Source organism: Pteropus medius, unplaced genomic scaffold, assembly GCF_902729225.1.
Source record: "Pteropus medius unplaced genomic scaffold, Ma_sr-lr_union100, whole genome shotgun sequence".
Taxonomy (NCBI): Eukaryota; Metazoa; Chordata; class Mammalia; order Chiroptera; family Pteropodidae; genus Pteropus; species Pteropus medius.
The window spans coordinates 748,913-773,177 of NW_024352785.1; the positions used below are offsets into that span (position 1 = coordinate 748,913).

The 24,265-nt window shown below is 31.7% G+C and overlaps 1 protein-coding gene across 14 annotated transcripts in view; it reads left to right on the top strand.

The window, feature by feature from the left end:
- PPIP5K2 (diphosphoinositol pentakisphosphate kinase 2) overlaps positions 1-24,265 on the top strand; it is a 58,540-nt gene that overhangs the window by 23,878 nt on the left and 10,397 nt on the right. For 3 of the 14 annotated variants that reach the window (XM_039848391.1, XM_039848382.1, XM_039848394.1), the window contains 14 exons: positions 148-273; positions 416-537; positions 810-992; positions 3,422-3,563; positions 4,343-4,566; positions 9,358-9,485; positions 10,051-10,165; positions 14,851-14,958; positions 15,047-15,163; positions 17,712-17,876; positions 19,971-20,144; positions 21,448-21,520; positions 23,051-23,170; positions 24,049-24,111. In XM_039848391.1, the coding sequence (XP_039704325.1) occupies positions 148-273; positions 416-537; positions 810-992; positions 3,422-3,563; positions 4,343-4,566; positions 9,358-9,485; positions 10,051-10,165; positions 14,851-14,958; positions 15,047-15,163; positions 17,712-17,876; positions 19,971-20,144; positions 21,448-21,520; positions 23,051-23,170; positions 24,049-24,111 (1,860 nt within the window). The remainder of the gene's footprint in view (positions 1-147; positions 274-415; positions 538-809; positions 993-3,421; positions 3,564-4,342; positions 4,567-9,357; positions 9,486-10,050; positions 10,166-14,850; positions 14,959-15,046; positions 15,164-17,711; positions 17,877-19,970; positions 20,145-21,447; positions 21,521-23,050; positions 23,171-24,048; positions 24,112-24,265) is intronic. The other 11 variants (XM_039848385.1, XM_039848395.1, XM_039848383.1 and 8 more) reach the window with 10 other exon arrangements.

Genomic DNA, 24,265 nt, shown 5'->3' on the forward strand with positions numbered 1-24,265 from the left:
AGATAGGTACATTTAAGAAACAAAATAATACGTAAGGGCCATATTCCACTGCGGAAGAGAACACAAATAAAAAATTAATCTTGAAACAGATTTGTTTTTAAAAGAAAGAAATTTGACATTTGCTTTATCCATTCACATCTGTCTTAGACAGCCGAAGAGAAGAACCTTCCTTACTTTTGGTTCTAAAATGGGGAGGAGAATTAACTCCTGCAGGCAGGGTCCAGGCTGAAGAACTTGGAAGAGCTTTCAGGTGTATGTATCCTGGAGGTCAAGGTAAATCTTGGAGTTTCTCTAATTTGGTTAAATTTATACATTGTATTTTCAAGTCCTCATTTATTTTTAGATATTATTAAATATTTATATAAATACAGTGAGATAAAAATATAGCTTAAGTGATTTGAGGATTTATTTTCAGGAGATTATGCAGGATTTCCTGGTTGTGGTTTACTTAGATTACATAGTACCTACCGACATGACCTCAAAATATATGCCTCTGATGAAGGACGAGTGCAGATGACTGCAGCTGCTTTTGCAAAGGTATAAATAAATGCTTTTAGAATTACTAGAATTTTCATCTAATATTGCATTTAAAAAAGATTTTTACTAAAGCAATATTTTAAAATTTTCAATTTGAAACTTAGAACTAAAGCCCTGAAATGGCAGTGATAAACTGTATTATTTATAAAGTTTATTTATTATAACCAGTTAGCTTATACCTTATAAAATCAGCATGTAACAAAAGTATGATACTTTCTATTATTTCGCATACTAATTTTTAAATCTGTTTTGGCTTTATTTAATATGTTTAGGGGCTATTAGCTCTAGAAGGAGAGCTTACACCCATTCTTGTTCAGATGGTAAAAAGTGCAAATATGAATGGTCTTCTGGATAGTGATAGTGACTCTTTGAGCAGTTGTCAGCAACGTGTGAAAGCAAGACTTCATGAAATACTTCAGAAAGACAGAGATTTTACTGCTGAAGATTATGAAAAGGTGGGTCTTAGCAAATTCTTTTTTACATATGAGATAGTATGCATACACAGAAAAGTATATAAAGCAAAAACTTAGTCTTTATTGTATTATAAAGCAAGTACTCATATAATCATCACCATCCAGATAGAAGTAGAGCTTTGGAACAACTCTAGTTCCTATGTCCCTCTCCCCAGTTGCAACTCTTTCCCTGTCCCTTAGAAATAACTACCATTCTGGCTTTTTACGTTGCTCTTTTTTATTGTTTTTAACACATCCAGAATAGTTACTTGAATAAGTATACATCCTTAACTATTATAGTTTCAGTTTTGTCTATTTTTTAAGCCTCATATAATAGAATATGTTTTCTTTTATGTCTGGCTTCTTCTGCTCAATATTATGTTTGTGAAATTAATCTATATTTTTGAGAATTTCAGTTGTTAATAGTCATTTCTATGTAGTACTTCATTTCAGGAGCTGGCAAACTTTTCTTTAAAGACCAGACAGTAACTATTTTAGGCCTTGCGGTCACATATGGTCTCTTACTGCATTTTTTTAACCATCTTTTAAAAATATAAAAATCATTTCTTAACTCATGGTCTATGCTACATTTGGCCTACAGGCCATAGTTTGACCCATGTTCTGTTTTATGAGTATACTACAGTTTATTTATGCTTCTACTATTATAACAGCTTGGAGTTGTTACATTTAATACTAGTATGAATATCCTTGTATGCCTCCTAGTGCATATGAGCGTATATTTCTCTTGGGTATATTCTAGGAATGGAATTGTTGTGACCCACAGTATGCTTATACTTCAAGATTAGTAGATGTCAAACTGTTTTCAAAAGTCATTGAACCATTTTACACTCCCACTAGAAGTCCATGAAAATTGTCATTTTTGTACAGTTTTGATTCATGTTATTCTCAGACTATTTAATTTTGGCCATTCTGAAGGTGGATATACAATAGTACCCCATTGTGGTTATAACATTTATTTACCATCTAGATAATCCTCTTTCATGAAGACTTTAAGTCTCTTGTCCTTTTATTCCACTAGTTGTCTGTGTTTTTCTATTTGAGTGGTAGAAGTTCTTTCTTATATTTTGGATATGAGCTCTTTCTAAATGTGTTGTAAATCCTTAAATACAAGAAGTCTCATTTTTTTACTTTTTGATAATTTTATTACCTAGAGTCTCTTTGGTTCTGTTCTGTTATCTATTCCGCTGATGGGATCCATGGTGTCCCGTTTTCTTGTGGGCCTGAATATCTTTAATTATGGATGGATATTTTATTCATTTGTGGAACTACATTGAGCTTAAGATTATATCATCATCTTTCAGTAGGTTTTTTATTTCTTTCTGCTATATGCCTATGGACATAGCATTCTAGGATTACCTTAATCCAGTTTCAAAACAGATCTTTCTGGGCCAACAGTTGACCTGAACCTGGTCTGCAGTTTGTTGGTAGTGGTGTAATTCACCCTTACTTTTTTATACCCTAAATGCAGAGAGTTTACCAGCATTCCACCTTTGAGTAACCCTGGACTTCACTTTTGTCCCCCTAACCGAATACGACTGTTAGAGCTCTACTCCACTTTTCTATTTTCTATTTGGGGAACACAATGTCTTTAGTGCAGAAACAGCCTTAAATGCCAGAATCATTCTCTGCATCACTGAACTATGAGTTTTAGTTCTGTAGTTCTTTATTGTTGTATCTTTTAGATACCTTAAAGCAGAAATACAAAAGTTCTTGCCTCAAGATTTTTACTTATCTTCAGTGTAGATTGATCCACACTACCTAGTTCACCATAATAGGAAGTGGAAGTCCACTTTACATTTTTTTATATTTGTAGAAACTTATTGAAGGGGTTAAATAACTTGCCAAGCTAAATGTCAAAACTGGAATTTGAAACTATGTTGTCATTAATAGCTTTTGTTGACTTGGAAAAATCTCATCACAAATGAAGTACCATTGTGTTTAAGAGCACCAGCTTTATAACCAGACTACCTGCTTTTTGATTTTACTCATCACATACTGGTGGTTGATCTTAAGCAGATTGCTTAACCTCTGTCAAGTACCTCATCTGGAAAAAAACTGTGATAATAATACAATGTTAGGGTTACTACATGCAAATATATGTCAAATGGTTAGAACCATATTTGCACATATTAAGAGAGTCAGCGAATTGTCATTGTAAATTAGAATAAACTCATTGTAATTACTTTTGTTGTTATTTCGCTGTGGATAGTCTAATGATATCTAAGGTTAGTATTCCTTTTTGTATGAAATTCTGAGGTTTTTACTTCCTCCTTGATTTTATTCCTATATTTTGAGGGTCATCTTAATTTGTGTTATGGAATTATTCTCCAGCTACTGGAAAATTTTGTATATTGTTCTCTTGGGCAATTGGGCATAACCAGATATAAAATACATACTATACCCATTTGTAGCTTACTCCATCTGGAAGCATTTCTCTTATCAAATCAATGCATTTAATTAAAAATCCTGTGAAGACCTGTGACAAAGTTTATTCCTTGATACAAAGTTTGACTTCTCAAATCAGACAACGCATGGAAGATCCCAAATCATCAGGTAAATATGTTTTTCTTAGAGCATAAAACAAATAAAAATTACTGTCCAATTACTATAAACGTTTTAGAATAAGATGCACCAATCTTAAGAAATCAAGCCTCTCACACTATATCTAGGTATAATATGAGTTAATATATGTCAAGCAAAAATAAATAAGTAAGTTAGAGTTTTTTTTTTTCCATAATAGCATGAAAAAGATAATAAAACATTCTTATTAATTATGTAGTGTTGCCATATAGCTCAGCAGCAAATAGGCAACATAATAAACAAGACCAAGCAATAGGAAGGTGATCTGGGCTCTGGTTCTGACACTGGCTTGGTTGATAACTTGAGCAGCTATGGCATCTTGGATTGCTTACTGGTAAAAATAGATTCTTTGAGCTGTTTAATTTTTGAAGTTCCTTTCTGGTAATGAGTGTCTTTTATTAGTTATTTGAATCTAATAAAAATAATAATAAATAACAACCTATTAAAATAATTTAAAATTCAAAATTGAAAATGTGTTAGCTTAAAAGAGTTTTTTTATACTTGTTGTTTTATTATTATTAAGTGTGTAACATATAGAAAAGTCTCTTATAAACCTAGTATTAATCTGTTATTTATACCTTTATTCAAGGCTACAAAATAGATGGTTGCTAATAATATATGCCTATGAGACACTTCCTAGCTTAACAATTTTATCTTTGATATTTTAAAAAGTTTCTAATGATCAACTTTTTAATATATATTCTTAATTTGATTTTTAAGTTTAATATGCTAAAAATGTTATGTTGTTTTAGATATTCAGCTTTACCATAGTGAGACATTAGAGCTTATGCTACGTAGATGGTCCAAGTTGGAGAAAGACTTTAAAACAAAGAATGGAAGATACGACATTAGTAAAATCCCTGACATATATGACTGTATTAAATACGATGTCCAGCATAACGGTTCCTTGAAATTAGAAAACACAATGGAATTATATAGGCTTTCGAAGGCATTAGCAGATATTGTTATCCCTCAGGTAAGTACTTATTAGGAATTAATTTTCTTTTATTTTGTATAGATACTTTACAAATGTCTGGCAATGGATAAAAGATAGCTGGTTTTCATGTCCATATAAAACTCATAACTTTAAAAAGGAAAATAATTATGAATTTATATTTTAAACTTTTTATTTGTTATACTAAATTATTTGACTCTTTCATAGTTTGATTTTAGTGACTTTTTAAAATTTAAGAAAGAGTACTCTTAAAAACAAATGAGACAACTGAAAACAGGATGAAAAGTATTAATTAAGTATTTGTTGGGAATCTATTGTGCACCTACCAGCTCTATGCTATGGAAATATGTGGTGACTGAGAGAAAAAGGTAGTTGTGGCCCTATATAAAGTTTACAATTCTTTTTACTTTATGTGAAAGTATTTTCCAAATTATATTTAGAGGCCAGTATATAAGTAGTTATTGGGGGGTAGGGGTGTTCAAGGGTCTTTTTATTATAGGGCCATTTATTATAATATGAAGGTAAACCAGATTTCAAATAACAAAAATACAATTGAGCAGAGAATCAGACTGATCTTAAAGACATAAGTGACAAGACAAGTTGCTATAAGGGGTATGTTAGAAGAAAAGAGTTCCGGATGCCTTTTCAGGACCTTTTTTCAATTCAATTTCTAAAAGATTATTTGGCTATTATAAAGGATAGTAGATCAGACATTCCAATTGTGAACCAAAGTTAAAAAGCAGGAAAAAAATTGAAATATATGGAAAGTGTAAAGATTATGAACAAAATTAGCCTCACTTAAAAATAGCCATATATAAAAATGGTTAAAAGAATATTATTGTTCCTTTCCTAATATTTACAGAAAATCTAGGAAAAACTAAAGACGGAAAAGCTGGGAATTCAAACTTTGCAATTACCTATAATTATTTCTATAAATGTTAAAGATTAGCTTATTCTTTCAGCATAAGAAAGAGCCTATTTAGTTGTTTGGTCAGATATATTATAGAGACAATTTTAGGTATGTTGTATAAATCAGAGATTTCAAAAAGGAATTATTTTTAAAAGAGCAGATAAAAATGTGTCAGATTTCAAGAATGTATCTTTGGGCCTCACTTTAAGAAACACTGAGTTAGAAAACAAGGACTTTTGTTTACTTAATGGAAGAGAAGTTTATTCTGCAAAAGAGCTATTTTACAGAATAAAAAGTTTTATTTTATAATAGTTAAGATATTTTAAGATTACCATCAAAGTGAACAAACTCAATTCTGAAGAACTCAGTTTTAGCTACAAGGTATAGATAGATGATCATTGCACTAACATTAATTTGATTATAACTCATTCAGTAAAGTTAGTAAGTCAGCATTCATCTTTGTTACAAAATTCAAGATAGAGAATTCATTCATATTTTTCTCATTAGAGGTTTTGAGAATGGTTATTGTTAATTTTTGTAAACATAATCATTAGTTTGCATTGGAAGTGTAAATAAGACCCTAATTTTTTTCATTATTTTGGATTACATCGTATTAGTGCATATTATTTATAATTATTCCTGCAGTGGAGATTATTTAAAAGCATGGCTTTTAACAGATAAGCTATAAATATAAGACCCTCTTAAATATTTATTTGGCTGTGTGCTTTTTTCAAGGTAGGCTTTCAATATATTTAAATGTGTTACCTACTCAGTGGCTAAATAAACACACAAATGATTTTTTAGCATAATAATGTCTGTGTCATTACATGGTTTATTTAATCTCATGCCTCTTCTTTCTCAGTTATATATACTAAATATTCTAGAATTGGGAATGAAAAGTTGGTTGCTAAGAGTTGGAATCAAAAGAATACTCAAATGTTAATGTAGAGTTTTAGATACTAATTTTGCCTACTTTTGCATATGTATTTTAGTTATATTGCTTATGTACCTGAAGAAATTTCTCACCATCTCCTTAAATATTTATAATGAACTTTTAAAAGTATCATAATTAGAAGAAGTACTAAAGATTAGAATGGTTAGCAAAGATATGAGACATCCTTTGTATCTTTAGTAATTCATAATGCTCAGCTATTCTCAGTCTCTATTACAGCAATTGCTTTTTGATTCAATTAGGTCAAATTTTTACACTAACAGTCTGAGAACTTATTTGAAGACATTATTTTTCTTGGATAAATTATTTATCTTTGAAATTTTGAGGCTGTTCAGGCAATATATGCCCAGCCTTACAGAAATCAAAGTCTTATTTGTAGTAAATTCATAATTAAATTTTGATAAATTTATAACTTTAAAGCAGAGGTCTTTTTATATACTTTCTTAGAGTTGATTGATGAAGGAGAGGACCACTTGGGATTTACCTCCCTAAATTTTTGATTTGATAGTCTTTATTATTGCAAAAACTTGGGATTTCTTTTAATGGAGCATTAAATATTTACTGAATTCAGTTATTTTTGCTTTGTTATTTTGCTTTGTTACTTTAGCTGTCATAAATCCAAAACCATGGACAAAATGCATGCATTTTCAGTCCCTGAACAAATAACTAAGTTATAAAAGCGTTTATAGTAATTGTAATGAAACTGTAGTTTGTAATGGAAAAAAAAAAAATGAAAATGTTACATAAAGTAATCCCCCCTTATCTGAGGTTCACTTTCTGTGGTTTCAGTTACCCATAGTCAGCTGCAATCCAAAAATATTAAATGGAAAATTTCAGAAATGAACAATTAATAAGTTTAAATTGTGCACTATTCTGAGTAGCATGATGAAATCTCGTGCTGTCCCTCTCTTTCCTGGGATATATGTGAATCATCCCTTTGTCCACCGTGTCCACACTGTATACACTACCCACCTGTTAGTCACTTAGTAGCTGTCTTGGTTATCAGATCGACTATCATAGAATAGCAGTGCTTGTGTTCAGTCTTTATTATACTTAATAATGGCCCCAAAGCACAATAGTGATGGTGGCAATTCAGATATGCCAAAGAGAAGCATGACTACTTCCTTTAAGTGAAAAGATGAGTACAGTACAATAAGATATTTTGAGATAGAGACCGCATTCATATAACTTTTATTTTACATTCTTATAATTGTTCTTTCATTATTAGTTACTGTATTCTTTATAAAAATAGAACCAGGAAAAGCATACTGTTTTACAACCTGATTTTTTTCATTTACTCAGCATCAAGAACCTCTTTTCAGATCAGTAAAGGTATATATACATCATTATTTGCAATGGCTGAATGGTGCAATGTAATAAAAACTATTTAACCACTTTCTTGTATTTGGAAATCTGGATTCTTTTAATATTTTTCACTATCTTTACACATATGTCTTTACATTCATTCAAGACTATTTCTGTAGCTCCAAAAATCTTCTATCAGTTTTCTTCCTGAATGAGCAGTATGTGTTTCCTCATGCCTTGCAAACAAGAGAAATTTCCCATGATGATTTTTAATTCTAGCATTTTCCTTTTGTTTACTCATATAGACATACATAATTACATTTATATCCCTAATTTATAGTCATCTATGTTGGCGAGATTATTGAACCAACCAAACTTTAGTTTAAGGTAAATGACCCCAAGAAGTTCCATTTTCATAGATCTTCCATCTGTAATCATTTAGCCCTTGCTTTGTTAGGCAGTGTTGAAATCTATTATCTGTACTTATGTTTGGCCATCTGGGAAGTACCTGATAGCAATAAATAGCCTTTAAATTCAGGTGTCCCAGAATGTACTTGGAGAGAGAGAGTATGCCTATTTTTTCCTTCCTTTTCTCTACTCTCCCTTCTTTCCCTCTCTGTCTTCCCCCATCTCATTTTCTGCCCTCTTCCTTTTCTTCTTCTCTCTTCCCAACTACATACGCATCACAGATTTTTCTCTTGTTATATCAGGTCATTTTCTGTCTACCTCTTTGAACTGTAATTTTGTTATAATAATTATTATAATTAATGTTTTCTTGATACTTCAGATTATAATTTCTCATTTTAAATTTAATAACCTATAATAAGTATAGGTATCATGAAATTAGATAATTTCATGACATTTGTTGCTCACCACTAATTAAAACTTTAAAAGTACTGACCAAAGGCTTTAAATAATTCGTTAGTGGGTGGCTCTATAGTGTAGCGGTTAGCACGTCTGCTTTACACGCAGAAGGTCCTGGGTTCATGCCCCAGGTGGGGCCACAGACCATACCCTGGGTGTGCCAGCCCCTCCGAGTGCACAGGGGGCGCCTGGCCCCTGGGGGAATGCCACAAGCGCATGAGCAGAGATGCCCCACCTTCAGAGATCCAGTTCTTAAGGGGAAACGGCAATATCCATAGTTCAGGAGTAGAAGTGGGGCAGGGGAGTGGGGGCAGATTAAAAAGAGGAAATAAAATTAAAAAATAAAATAATTCATTAGCCTCTTTTAACCCTTGACATTTGAATAGACAAAAATCCCGTGGTTTCCATTTATATTTCTTCTAATATGTTTATTGACTATTCTGTGTTTTAGTGTTCTTTTCCTTAGTCTTTCTTTTAAGGTTGTTTCTACATTTAAAACCTACGAATTGAGTTGAACTGCTATCCATAAAGATTACATTTATCCATTCCATCCTCCCCTCTTCAGAAATTACTTGCTTTTTCAGTTCCACCAAAAAATCCTTTTAATTATACTTAAAAGTTTTGAGAATAGTATACTTGCAGTTGCAGAAATGTAAACTAGGAGTCATATAGTATTCAAAAAAAGCTTACTTTTTTGAATAAATTCTTTAATTTAGTAGTGCATTTGTTAGAGCTCTTTGGCATTATACTCTTTTTCTAATGTTATGTATTTTCTGCTCAGGAATACGGTATTACCAAAGCTGAAAAACTGGAGATTGCCAAAGGTTACTGTACTCCTCTAGTTAGAAAAATTCGCTCAGACCTTCAGAGGACACAAGATGATGACACTGTAAATAAACTCCATCCTGTGTAAGAGACTGTACTGTTATTTAAATCTATAGGCATCTATTTTGTGTACTTCAAAACTGAATTACTTTTTAATGTTCCTACGAAGAAATCAGGAGTGTGTCACTTGGCACACTGGATATAAGGATTACCTAGGTATTCCTGACAGTTAACTTCCAGGATTCTTTTTGGCTCCAAATTGAGGAAGAGTTCAGGTGAACTGGGGAAGGGAATATGTGTCATTTATATTATTCAGCATGTACTCCATTTGTCAGCATAAACGTCTATGATCTTCTTTAAGATTATGACCTCTGTTATTAATAGAGGAGTTACAATGATCTATTGACCATGAACTTGACTAATATCAACTCTTTTTTGACCGCTCTCAGAAGCCCAGTAAGTTCCAGTTATCTTCACGTTAAAGGAATATCTACTAAGATAATCTCTAAATTGTATGTAGTTGGAAGAATGTTAGATCTACTTATTATGGTCTTTTTTAGTAAGATTAAATTCCATTTTACAAAATTATTTTAGTACTTAAGTTTTGACTACGTAGTTATTTTTTAACACTGTCTGCTTCTAACTTTAGGTATTCCAGGGGTGTTCTGTCTCCTGAACGTCATGTCCGTACCAGATTGTATTTCACCAGTGAAAGTCATGTACATTCTTTATTATCTATTCTTCGCTATGGTGCCTTATGCAATGTAAGTAGAATAAGTTTTTCCAGCCTACTTGAATATATTTCTTTGAATTCATAATTAAGTCATTACCACCTGTTTTTACTGTCCAGTTTTAATAATTCATCATTTACTGTCATTTGTCAATGGTTACTATAACAAGCACTGTGCTAGATGTTGGGAATAAAGACATGTTCTCTTCCCTTGGAGAAAACCCATTTAAGCAAACAATAATATAAAATATTTTAAGTGATGTTATAGGCTGGCAGCAGTGAAATACAGAGTAGCTGATGAATTTGAGTGATTCAGGGATTAGAATTGACAAGACATAGTGTTTGCAGATAAATTTCAGTTATTTAGAAGTTAGAATTGATAAGACTTAGTCAGACATTGTGCCTCTTATCTACTGTTATGTAGAGAATCATACCAAAGCTTATTGGCTTAAAACAACTAAAATAATTTTATTTCTATCCATCATAGTTTAAAGGGTTGACAGTGACCACTTAGGCACTTTCACTTTGGGTCTCATAAAGTTGCAGTCAGACAGGCTCATCTCTGGTGCTAGCTGCTGGCGGTCAGCTAAGATTTTGGCTGGGATTTGACCAGAATACTACATCTGGCCTTTTCATGTTACCTGCTTCCTCAAAACATGGCAGCTAAGTTAGGAAGAGTGAGCTTCCTAAGAGAACAAGGTAAAAGTAAAAGTACAAAGCCGCTTTTTAATTACAGCATCATTTGGTTTCTGGAGAGGCTGGGAATGAGAAACAGTTATATTTTTTAACCAGTCAAGGTTGGCTCCTTTATAATTAACAGTTTCCCTGTAGCTTATCTCTCTTTCTCATAGTTTATCACGGGCAGTGAGAAGAATCTTGGTGGCATTTTTTTTCTGTATTTTTTCTGGAAATCTCCACAGCTAGTTCATTGAGTTTATCAGATAAACTCTTTATTTTCCACTGTCTGCAGGCTGCAGTTTTTCTACACTTTATGCCACCTGCATAGAAAGAGTTCTTTTTCCTATAGCTTCCACACTTTATCTTAGCCAAAGGGCCAGGAAGCAATCCTATAGCTTCCAATAACATTTTCTTACCTTTTTATAAATCTCTCACTAACAACCTCCTCAATGCCCTTTAGGCTTTTACTAACACTCTCCTCGAGGCCTTACTAGTGCATATAGGTATTAAAGGTGTGAAAAAAGGAGAGTCAAGAAAGAGTCCCATATTTCCAATGTGGGTAACTTGATAGATGATCCTACCATTCACTGAGATAAGTAACACTTGCAGGGAAGGTCAGGTGTTAGAAGGAAAGTAATGAGTTTAGTTTTAGACAATTTGAGTTTGAGAGACTAGTAGGCCAGTCAAGTGAACATGCCCGGTAGTATGTTCATATGTGAGGACAGAAATTGAGTTTAAAGGTATAGAGTTGGGAAGCCAACATATTAATGACAGCTGACGTAGTGGCTGTTGGTAAGATTCCCAGGGAGTTTTTGTTGAAAAGATAAGGAAAATGACATTTTAGGGATTGGCAGTGGAAGTGATCTGTACTAAAAAGACATAAATTTTAATAGCCCCTTTCTCAGCACTCAAACCATAGGTTACCTACAATACAATGTCACTTGTATTATATATCAAAAATACCTTTTCAGCCATCTCTAAACTAGCAAAATATAAGAATCTTCCTTTAATTTTCTATGTATATATTGGTGTATACACATATGCACATATACTAAAAAAGTGTTCCTTAAAAGAAAATTCAATTTTGTTTCATGTACTTTTTAAATAAAAGGTTGTGAAATGTACAATGAAAATTTGGTATATGTCTCTAGGTTCTTAATCTATATCATTACTGGGCCTTGATAAATAGTTATTATCAAAATTACCCTAAGGCTATTTCAGGATTCTGTTCCTGTCAGATTTTTCCAATTCCTATGTTCTTTCCTCTTGTTTTGGTTCCTTCCTTGTCCTATTAACGAACAAATAGCAAAATGACATCCCTTGCAACATATGTAGATCAGTGGAGTTTTAATATTAGTAATAGTGAGTGAAAAAATGACCCTTAATTAGCAAGGCGAGAGCTTATATGATGGAATTGTTTTGGAGAGGAGGAATATAACTCTTACATGGTCCCCTTTTGACCCTATTGCACTTATTTAGAAGATGGAAAGAGCATAAAGGATATAGGGACCAATAGAAAGCCTGTGGCTGGAACATAATGAGTGATGGATAAATGGCAAGAGATGAGATTGGAGAGCCAGTGCACTGGGAATCATAAGGGGGTTGGGAAGCCATTGAAAAGTTTTAAGCAGAGAAGTAAGTGTATTTGGTTGCTGTGTAGACAATAGATAGATGGGAGTAAATATGAGGAAACGAGTTAAGAAGCTATCACAATGATTTAAAGAAAGATGGTATAGTTTGGACTAGGGTGGTAGCAGTAGAACTAGACATTACTGAGTAGACATTGCATTCAGCTGCATTTCTAAAAACAAAAGTAGAACAACTCCATTCTTTTCTAAATCTTTGCTTCCAGGATACAAAAAAGTTGCATGTATTTACTAAAGTAAAAAAGTTTATACTAAAATGATGTCCTGTTTTCTAATTTTTAAAAAATAATTTATTTGAACTATAATTCATTATCCCAACTCATATTATCCTTATAAGACCCTGTAACTAATACACTTAAAAACTTAATCAGTTTCTTCCCAGTTGAAAGTTTTGATTTTTCACTGTGGACTGGGTAAAATCTCTCTCTCCATAATAGAATTTTTAAAAAAGATTTGTTAAAGAAATAAGATTATAAGCAAGCTTTCAAGGAATATATTTAATGAGCCTTAATTTAAAAAAATATATTTTTATGGATTCTTGCATGCTAATTGTGTTCAGGAGGATGATGCTAAATATTATTTAATTGTATCTGTTCATTAAAACAGAACTAGCAATACGTATAACTATAGCACTGAATTAGATATTAGAAGTGTACTTATTAATAATGTAGTATCACCAAGTCTAATAGGTCTTTTCTCCTATTGAAAATTTTTAGTATTTAATTAAACTCATCATTTATAGTAATCCACATCTAGTGAAACTTAGTAATGCTATGCTAAATTGTTTTTCCGTATCAGTTTTGAAAAAAGTACATATACATCTTTGCACATATCCTCTCCCCAAACACAGACAACATACAAACACACAGATGCAATTTTTGCTCTGAAGTGTTGCTTAGGTTGAGAGTAGCTGCCCTGGGGGCTTGGCATTAAAGGTGTAAATAGCCATTTGTTGAAATGAAGCTAGGACTACAGGTAATTACACAAATTACATGATGTTAGTTTAACTTTACTCTTCTAAAAACTTCAAAAGCAAATGCTTCCTCAGGAATATATAATGTCTAAATTAAAAACGAAATATATGCTGAATTTTGTTTTAAATAAGTACTCAGCATATGGTCTTATAAGTTTGGGCTTTTGTGTATCAAATTTTATTTTTTTAAAAGGAGGCACATTCTATACTAAGGTACAAAATATTGTATACTCTTATTGTATAGAAAAAATTATTGGATGCTTTTATATATTTGTAATGTTTATGACATAGATAAAGGAACGTTATCTATGATGTACATAAGGTCTAAGTAGACCCTGTCGACTATTGACTATAGACTGAGTAGTTTTATCTTTTCAGATAGAATTTTCTACTTTGAATCTTGCAGTACATGTTCTGATACTCTATGATTACATGTTCAAAGACTAGTGATTCTTAATTTTTTTTTTTATTAAATATTGGGGTGACATTGATTCACAAAATTAAATAAGTGTCAAGTATATCATTCAACAGAATGTTGTATATATATTGCATTGTGTGTTTACCACCCAGAGTTAGATTTCCTTCCATCACCAAATATTTGACCTCTATTACCCCATCTACCCCGCTTCCCTCTGGTAACTACTAATCCACTGTTCCTGTCTGTGAGTCTGTTGGTTTGTTGCTTTCATTTCTATACCACATATGAGTGATGTCATGTGGTTTTCAACTTTTTCTGTCTGACCTATTTCACTTAGCATGATTATCTCAAAGTCCATCCATGTTGTCACAAATGGCAGTATTTCATCTTTTCTTATGGCTGAGTAATATTCCATTATATATATGTACCACATATTTTTATAAAGACCAGTGATTCTTTAAATGAAGGTGGAGGAGTGGTAGATATGATAACAGTAATAGAATCTACATATGCCTCCTCTTGTTGATTGTTTTAAAATATCCACTAGTGTAATGAGGGATACTTACTGATAGGCATGTATTACATACATGAACTATATGATGGTTGGAGCAATAGCACTACTCTTATAGAATTGTATTTATGAAGCATGATACTAATTATACTAGGCACTTTGGAACTTGAAGTTAATTGCCCCTTATCCTCAGAATTCAATCATGAGTATCATATTTCAAGAAATTCTTTATTTTTACTTTCTGTAAGCTATTTTTTTAAGTTACCACAAGAGTTTTTAATACTACTGGTAAGAGATCTTTAAAATAATTTACTTAAGCTTAAATCATTTATTGAGACACAAATATAGTGGAGTTATTTTGAAAGATTTGTGCATATAAGTATTCACCTCACTTTGTGGTATCACTCAGAATTAAGCAAACTACCATAATGAAAATAAAATGACTTACAAGTAATGCAATATGAGAAAATGCTTTCTATATATTTTTGTTTAGGAATCAAAAGATGAACAGTGGAAACGAGCTATGGATTATTTAAATGTTGTCAATGAACTCAACTACATGACTCAGATCGTTATCATGCTTTATGAGGATCCTAACAAGGTAACAGTTCTTGATCTGCAGGGATTCCCAGAGGTAAATAAATAACTTGAAATTTCTCACTTTTAAAATGTTCTATAATATTTTTTAGGATCTCTCTTCAGAGGAACGCTTTCATGTTGAATTACACTTTAGTCCAGGAGCCAAAGGATGTGAAGAAGACAAAAATTTACCATCTGGCTATGGATATAGACCAGCTTCAAGAGAGGTAATGAAGATGAAACTCTCAGTGCTTGGTTACTGTAGTTTTAGCTTTTCATGAGGTTTCTTTTAAGAATTGTCTATTATGTACTATAATTCTTATCTCAGCTATTAAGTAGCAAGATGGTTTACATTTTTTTAAGTATAATTTAGGTGGACAGCATTTGTAGGCATATTAGATTTTTATCTTTAGATTATTTTGGACTTTTAAGACTGATATTTAGCATGGATTAAAAAGAACTATTGTTATAGTTTTGGTTTTGGTGGTTGTTTTACTTGAGGGTTAATCCATGCTAAACACTATGCTAATAAGCACTTGGCATGGATTAATTGCATTTTAACCTTTACAATAACCTTACGAAGTTAAATATATACTCAGTTTATAACTTTTTTATTAAATTATAATACATATTGATAAAAGTGCGTAAATCATAAGTGTATACCTTAATGATGATGTATTATAAAATGAATACCTCATTTTAATGAATAAAACAACCAGGCAGGTCATAAATAGAATAGTGGAATAGAATAGAATAGTTGTGCCCGCTCCCTATCACAACCTCCCTGTCTTCTCAAAGATACGATCTATCATAGATTAATTTTGCCTAATTTTGAACTATATATAAATAAAATCACAAAATATATGCTTTTTAGAGGGAGAGTGGGTTTGGCTTTTTTTTTTTTCATTATGTTTGTGAGATTCATCCATTCTATTCTCATTGTTGTTGCCAGATTCCATTAATAAATGTAGTGGAATGTGTTAATCCATTCCATTTTGATATCATATAATTCGTTTCCAGTTCACCTTATAAAGTGAATGTTTTAATGAACATTCTTTTACAGGTCTTTTGGTGAACGTATGTACACATTTCTTTTGTACATACATCTAAATTGCTGGGTCATGGGGTATGCATATATTCAACTGTAGAAGACACAGTCAAATAGTTTTTCCGATTGTTTTCTAAAGACACTGCAGTATCCTCATCAGCACTTAGTATGATCGGTGTTTTTAATGTAGTTATTTTGACGGACATGTAGTGATATCTTCTTGTAGTTTAGATTTACATTACACTTATGACTAGTAAGGATTAGCACCTTTTCATACATTTATTAGCCATTTGGATATGCTTTTTGGTGAGTGCTACTGGCTAGGACCTCTGTGGTATTGAATAGAAGTGTTGATACTAAGCATTCATGTTCATCATTAAACTAAAGTGAAGAGCAATATTTCAGAGAGAACTTTTTGTGATTTTGGTTGAGATTTGCATAAACTCTGCAGATCAATTTTGAGAGAAATAACACTTTTATCTTATTAGATTTTCTAGTTCAAAGACTTGGTATACCCCTGAATTTACTTAGCTATTCTTTATAACTTTTTGATAAAATTAATTTTTTATGTGTTGTACCTTCTTTGTCAGACTAATTTCTAAGCTCTTTGTATTTTTTATACTATCATAAATAGTTTATGTAAATTTCATTTTCTGTTGTTATTTTCATATTAAATTTTAACTCATTTTTGTATAAAGATTTTATAACTAGTAACCTTACTGCACGCTGTTTGATTCATTCTGTTTATCTATGGAGTCATTTGGACTTTCCACATGATTACATCTCTGAATGATGACAAATGTCCAATAAAATGTTGAATAGATGGAGGTACTCTTGTCTTTCAGTTATTTATTATTAACCATGTTGATTGTTTCAGATTTTTAGATATCCCTTATATAATTAAAGAAGTTCCTCCTTATTTTCTATACCACTTAGTTTGATGAGGGTTTTTATGTATTTCTGCTTGGCTTCATTTGTCTAATGTTTGTGAGATTCACTGATGTAATTGTATTTAGTTTTTGTTAGTCCATTCTTATTGCTTTAAAATATGTATTTAACTGTATGACTATGCCCCAAGTTACTCATTCTATTATAGATGGATATTTGGTATAAATTTTTTAAGTTTTCTGTCTCCTATACTATACTATGAGATTCTTGCAATCTGGGAATTTATCTTAGTCATCTGTGTCTTGGGACGAGTCATTCACTCAGTAAATATTTAATGAATCATTAAATGATTGTTATTTATGTATGTAATCATCATATTTGTTGGAAATATTTAGAATAAAATTTAAATTTTCAAAATTTGTAAATTCGGATGCTGAGGTTGATGACATTTCTGTGTAACAAAACTGATCTCTACTCTTTTTTACTGTATTATTATTCATTCAGGCATTTGATGGAATTTTATTAGGCAATTGGTTTTATATTGCTTTTTATTGTCATTTTATTGTTCAATTTCTCCATAGAGTGTGTGTGTGTGTGTGTGTGTGTGTGTGTGTGTGTGTGTGTGTGTGTATTTCTTGAAGTCAGAGACTCTTTCATCTGTCTCATGATATCCAGAATAATTCTAGGCTGTTGTAAGAATTTAATTAATATTAATTCACTTGAATAAACAAACTCGTATATGTATTTCAATTGACTATTCTCAATTGGTGGTTCATTTTGTTCATTGCAAGAGATGATTGTTTTATCTGAATTTTATATGTTGTAATCTTTGCCCACAGAATGAAGGCAGGCGATCTTTTAAAATTGATGATGACGAACCACATACTTCTAAAAAAGATGAGATTGATCGAGGTGTGCTGTTGTTCAAATCTATGGTATCAGAGCCAATTCATATACACAGGAAGTCTCCACTCCCAAGATCTAGGAAGATGGCTACAAACGAAGTAAGTGCATGTATCAGAGCATGTTTTCTGTAGAGTATACTAACTGTATTTTAATAAAACAGAAAAGAAAATACAGCTTTAATTATGGAGGAAGAGATAATTTTTTAATAAGGGATCAGGAATAAGTTTTGGTTAAAAGTAAAGAGGAATTGCCTGAGATACTTCAGCAACAACTGATTCCAATGACACTGTAGATTAAGATAGGAAATTCTAAATTGTTAGCCTGATTACAAAAATCAGTGTAAGAATTTGAAAATTTAAGGATATGGTTGAAAAATTTACATTTGTATCAAGATCTACAGTTAAATAACTAAAGCTAATTCTTGTGCTTAGGAGTAGAACGACCTTTAAATAGCTACTAAGGTAACATTTAAAAAGAAAGTTGAACAGTTGCAATGAAGCTTGTTAAGTAATCTTTAACATCTGTATATGTTTTTATACTTTAAAACCTTTATTTTGGGTTATCTATAGACTCTGTAGGATGATTCACCAAGTACTGATTGAAATCAGTGCTTATAAATGTTTTCTAAATGCTTGAGTATAAAGTATAAAAATGAATATAAGTATAAAGTATAAAAGTAGAAAGCAAGAATTTAAGACAGAACCATCAACTTCTAAGTTAGAAAATATTTTTCATTGCTGATTAAATATACCAGGCCTTAAGTGTGTAACATCTCATAGTTGGTAAGAATATAAACAACAACAAAAAAGAATTATGCTCACTTCTACAGCCCCAAATTATATAAACATAAGTGCTTTATGATTCTTAAATTTCAAATATATATGTGTCTCAATTTGACAATTATGTATGGAAAAAAACATCCATCAATAAAATAGATCATTGTAATTTTATAATGTATACTAGTTAGAGTTCCTGCAAATGTGATATTTTAAGTTAATCATAAAAGAGGATGATTAACAATTGTAGAATTTGGGTTGTTCTATTATAGCTTAATTAAAAAATATGAAATCTGAGGTTATGTTTAGGTATCTTTAATTTCAGAAAATAACCTAACCTACCATTTGTGTGAGGGCAGTGATTTTGATGTTGTTGAACAAAGCAATCTGCAATTCATCAGATTGTTCAGAATTTCACCATTAAATCTGCATTCCAAAAAGCCTATAACACTGATAGAACCATCATTTTGCAACTCATCTTATTTGTATAATCTTCAGCAAAATCACTGTCCTTCGTTAACTCTTAAAACACAGAGCACATTTATACACCTTTTTTTCTCACAAATACTTAAATAGTTACCCTTAAGAGATTATTTCTATGCCATGCTAAACTTTTACTTCCATAAGGTAAATTATTCAAGTAAAACCTTGAAGACTCTTTCCAGCGTCTACCATCTCCATGGATATCAGAAGTTTGTACTTCCAAAAGACATGCAGAGAAAAAGGCTATTCTCTTCATTTTGTGCAAGTAGAGTTTACTCTGTCCTCACTGTCTGAAAGCTGAACATGCAAACATGTAAATTGAGAATGTTTGCTGCATGTTTTGCCTACTGAACTCTGTAAATAATCTTTGGAGAGTGTAAATAAATAGATAGCTTGAAAGTGTAAACAAGTGCAATTTGAATCCATCTTACAGTTAATTCTTTTTTTAGTATCTGGCAGACAGATTTTCTTTTCTACATTATATACATTGAAATCTCTTTAACCCTTTGCATGGTTCTTTTCTGCTTTGAGTTGAACACTTTACCCAATATAGCACAAAATTTCTTGAATATCTAAAATTAAGCAGAATACTTTCAAATTGCTAAAATAAAATTGCTAAGATACAAAATTGTTAAAATCTCTCCAGTTTTAAGAAGGAGACAACTATTAAGCAGTAGAAATATACCTTGTATATTTAAGATAATAAAATAATTCTCATAATGGTTATCATACAATTAGGCTTATGTCATTCTTATCAGTTTCACGAATATTGAAATATTTGGCTCCCAAATTACTGTTTAATAGTTTTTTTAAAAAATTGATAAACGAATGAGAACAAACTGTATTTTTTTTTCTTTCTGATCATTGGCTCTGTTGTATCTAACTTTGCATGCTCTGCTTTTTTTTTTTTTTTTGCCCCTTTCTCACTTCCAGGAAGAGAGCCCCCTGAGTGTGTCTAGCCCAGAGGGTACTGGTACCTGGCTGCATTATACCAGTGGTGTGGGTACTGGGCGTCGAAGACGCAGATCAGGGGAACAAATCACTTCTTCCCCTGTCTCCCCCAAATCATTGGCTTTCACATCCAGTATTTTTGGCTCATGGCAACAGGTTTTTAAACTTTACTTCATTAAACATTTTTCCTCCCCGCATTCAGAGCAACAAACAGCTGTCTTTGAGGACATCTAATCCCTTATATTTTACATCAGAGTAAATCCTTCTGTTTTTAAATTTTGAGTTCATTTAAAAATGCTTGTGATATCTGATAATATTTGAAGGAAGGAAACCACTTACATTTGCATGTGTTTATCATTTTTACTGGGAGAGTTTAAAATTAATAAATTTTACTCTCCTGGTACTTTTTAATTTGTTTGTAAAATTCTTTAAAAAGGAAAGAAATCTTCCTTTGACTTAGTTGTCCTTTAAAACATTGAGAAACAAAATTACACGATTTGATGGTAAGAAAATAACTTTTTCCCCCATAATTGAAAAATTAGATTCCATTTGGAATTTGCTAAGAATGTGTACTTTTTTTTAAATATCAAAATTTAAATGGCCCTGTGTTAATTAGCAGGATACATCTAATACTGATCATTTTCTCTCTCTTATTCCATTATCTGGAAGTATATAATTTAAGGGATACATACAATGTATTGTTTTTTTTTTTTTCAGTTGTATACTTTCATGCTCTTTTTAAGATAAGAGGGGGCAATGTCTATGTGGCCATCAACAATATGAGTCAAATAAAATGACTTCGAAAAGACTTTCTGTGATGACATTTGGAAACTTAAAATACTATGGATTTGGGGGGATTTGTTTTTGTTTGTTTGTTTTGGGTTTTTTTGTTTGTTTGTTTTTACAATGAAAGGTCTGCTGTTACACATGACTTTTCCAAGAATTTCAGCAATTTCCTTTTGGAAATATAATGCTTTTGATTATGGGAAAAGGGATTATGGTATCCATTAAGGCTGTGAATTTTTAAAGGTTACTCTGATAAAGCCCGTGCATGGATAAGTAATTGTATGGTGACCTCAACAGTCTCTGTCTGTCTTTTCTTTTGTTTGTGATTGTTTTTTCCCCCTTCAAATACAGGAGCTGTTTAAGAGTGGGCATTTGGCTTCTTTAAGAGAAAATGAAATTATATCAATCTGTTGTTTCTTTTCATCTGTCTTGCTTCATACATGGTATTTCATTCTGAGTGCCTGCTTCGTACCAATTCATTGCAAGGACCTCATATGAAATGGACTCCCTTCAGAAGGGGATCTTGCATGATCTTTCATGTTTTATGTATTTCTACTAATATTTATCATACAGCTTATTAACCTTTGTCTGTCTGGAACAGGCTACAAATGAAGTATGGACTTCTAAATTTATTTTACTGTTTTACCTCATTTATACTGCTTTCCATGTGTAGGTTGTATCTGAAAATACTAATTACCTGCGAACACCAAGAACTCTTGTGGAGCAGAAGCAGAACCCTACTGTAGGTATGTGGTCTAAAAAATTATATTCCAAACCTTCTTAAACTCACACACGTAAAACCCTTCAGTGGTGAAAGCATGACCAAATGCTATGCTTTAATTTTTGTTTAACATATACTAATTCAGAAATGTTGAGTTGTACAACTCAAAATATACAATAGAATGAACAAGAAATAGCCTTTAATTTTGTTTTGTAACCCTTTTGAACACCCATAACATAAATTACTTAGTCCAATTGTCAGTGCTAGTTTTTAATCTTGTAATCTATAAGTTAAAATCTCAACATGTTTCAATTGAGGAAAGTTCATTTTTCCCTGTTAATAAAGATGAAAATGTGCTATTTCATATCAATAAGAACTTTCTACTTTTCTGATTAAAAAATTTTAAGTGGGAAGTGTTTCAGACCCAATCCGGATATATTAATTTTTCTTTTGAACATCTCTTAAGGAAAACCAAAGCAAAACTAATGCACACTGGCAGTGTTACTCATTGACCTATAGAATATAATTGGTTCTTGGCTAACACTGTAGCAAAGCAACATTGAAAAAGACCTTTCTAAACTTATTTGGTTTTAAGCTCATTGTTGATAAGCTGTATGAGATTATAGCATATTATTTTTTGTAAACAGTTGTGTAAATAGGTTTAATAAAAGCATAACTAAATTAAGTTTCAACTATGTACTGTGATCTCTATACTAAGTATGTGATCTGTCTGTTGATGCCTACCTACCTGAAGATCTTTTTTTTAGTTAATTATATATAGCTAATGTTTATAGCTTTTAATATTTCCACAATAGTTTCTTGCCAGAAATTATATATATAATCCTTCTTTTATGTATCATAATGTATTAGAAAATTATTTAATTCTTACCCAGTGGTAAAAGTTTTGCTTGAGTGTAAAGACTTTTGCTACAAATTAAGCATCAATTTATACTGGCTGTGTTTTATTTGCTAATAATGTGTTTCATTGGGATCTTATAAGATTTTAAGCCCTTTAAATATTAGAATTTAAACTGATTTAGGCTTGGATGACCTAAAAGGAATTGTTTTCAGCTGGTCTTCTCACAGATAAGCTTTGATTTGCTTTTTTTCAAACAAATATTGATAACTTAATTCAGGGGCATCAGAAAAGATTATTTGCAGTCATACATTCAAAAGTATTGATTTAATATGACTTATTTGTGATAGGAGAGGTTTTTCATATGGCCTGCTCATACAAATTGATTGACATAATCCCTTATCCTAAATTAATTTTGATTGTAGTGTTTTTAATACTTTTAATATGTATATTTAATTATCATGTTGGTATATTATTTTCCTCAAAGACAACATTTTGTCCAGTGTTAAATGCTCTCATTTGTACATATGATAAATAGTAGTAGTTGATTGTATTAAAGGTGACATTATAAGTGACTTGTGAGCTTGTTCAAGGCACTGCCAAATATGTGTAAGAGCCATGTTATTGCATGCTGCATGAATTCCCATTATGAATGGAAGAGCACCCGTTGTTGTATGTATTTTCTCTAACTCCCATCAGGGTCTCACTGTGCGGGCCTGTTTAGCACCTCGGTACTCGGGGGTTCTTCAAGCGCACCTAACCTACAGGATTATGCTCGTACTCATCGTAAAAAGCTGACCTCTTCTGGCTGCATAGATGGTATGTGCACACATGCATACACAGATTCAAACCTACACCCATGCACACACCCATGAGCATACAGTATTTCTCAAAGGCAAGCCTCAGTCCACTGACTGAATCAAGTGGAATCCTAGCACCATTTCCCTAAATGACTATCAATACTCTGTTATCCACAGCTTGGATCCATGTTTCATCAGTTAATTGTAGTTAGACTTACAATACTTGTTCAATGAGTAGTTTGTTGAAATGTGAAACTTAAAACTGTATCATGTGTATTCTTCTTTTAGATAGTTGATAAGCCATATTATAAAAAATAAATCTTTGCTCTTTTAAACTTTGTTCATTGTTAACCTTTAGTTTACTTACTGATACTGATCTAAATAAAATAGAATGTTTATAAATAGACAAAAATATCATATTGGCCATATTTTTATAAAAATAAACATAGGATGACAATATTTGGGGATCTCTAATTGAGAAGATTCTCTCACTATTGTTAATATACCTTAAGGTTTAAAATTCAGAATGTTTTTTGAGGCTTGTGGAAGCTTATCCCTTTTGTTAATAGGAGTGTTTATTAGCCTTTTCAGGATTAGCTTTATTTAAAACTTTTTCTCATGTATCCACAAATTTACTTTAGTCAGTAAAACACAGATTTATCAGAATTGCCAGCTCATCTTGCTTTTCTTTCTTTTGTATATTTCATTAAATACTTTGCCTCTATCATCAAGCCATTTTACTTCTTTTAACCAGTATTTGGCTTGTTACTCTTTCTCATTGTCCCTTCTGCATGTCACCTACTACTAACCTCCTTATATATTTGTTTTTTTCCCCTTTTTTAAGTGTCTTTTTGGTAGCTGTTATGAATTTCAGGTACCTGTTTTTCTCTTTCTCAGACGCCACACGCGGTTCTGCTGTTAAAAGGTTTTCTATCTCATTTGCTCGACACCCAACCAATGGTACGTTTTGTTTTTATTTTAACAGATACTCCCCTGCTTCATCCTTTTTTATTTTTCTTTTATTTCAAAATTTGAAGTATACAGTATCATTCGTTTATCCATCCTTAATTTCAATTGGCATACAATTCCAGCTTATTTCACCCAAAGTATTGAT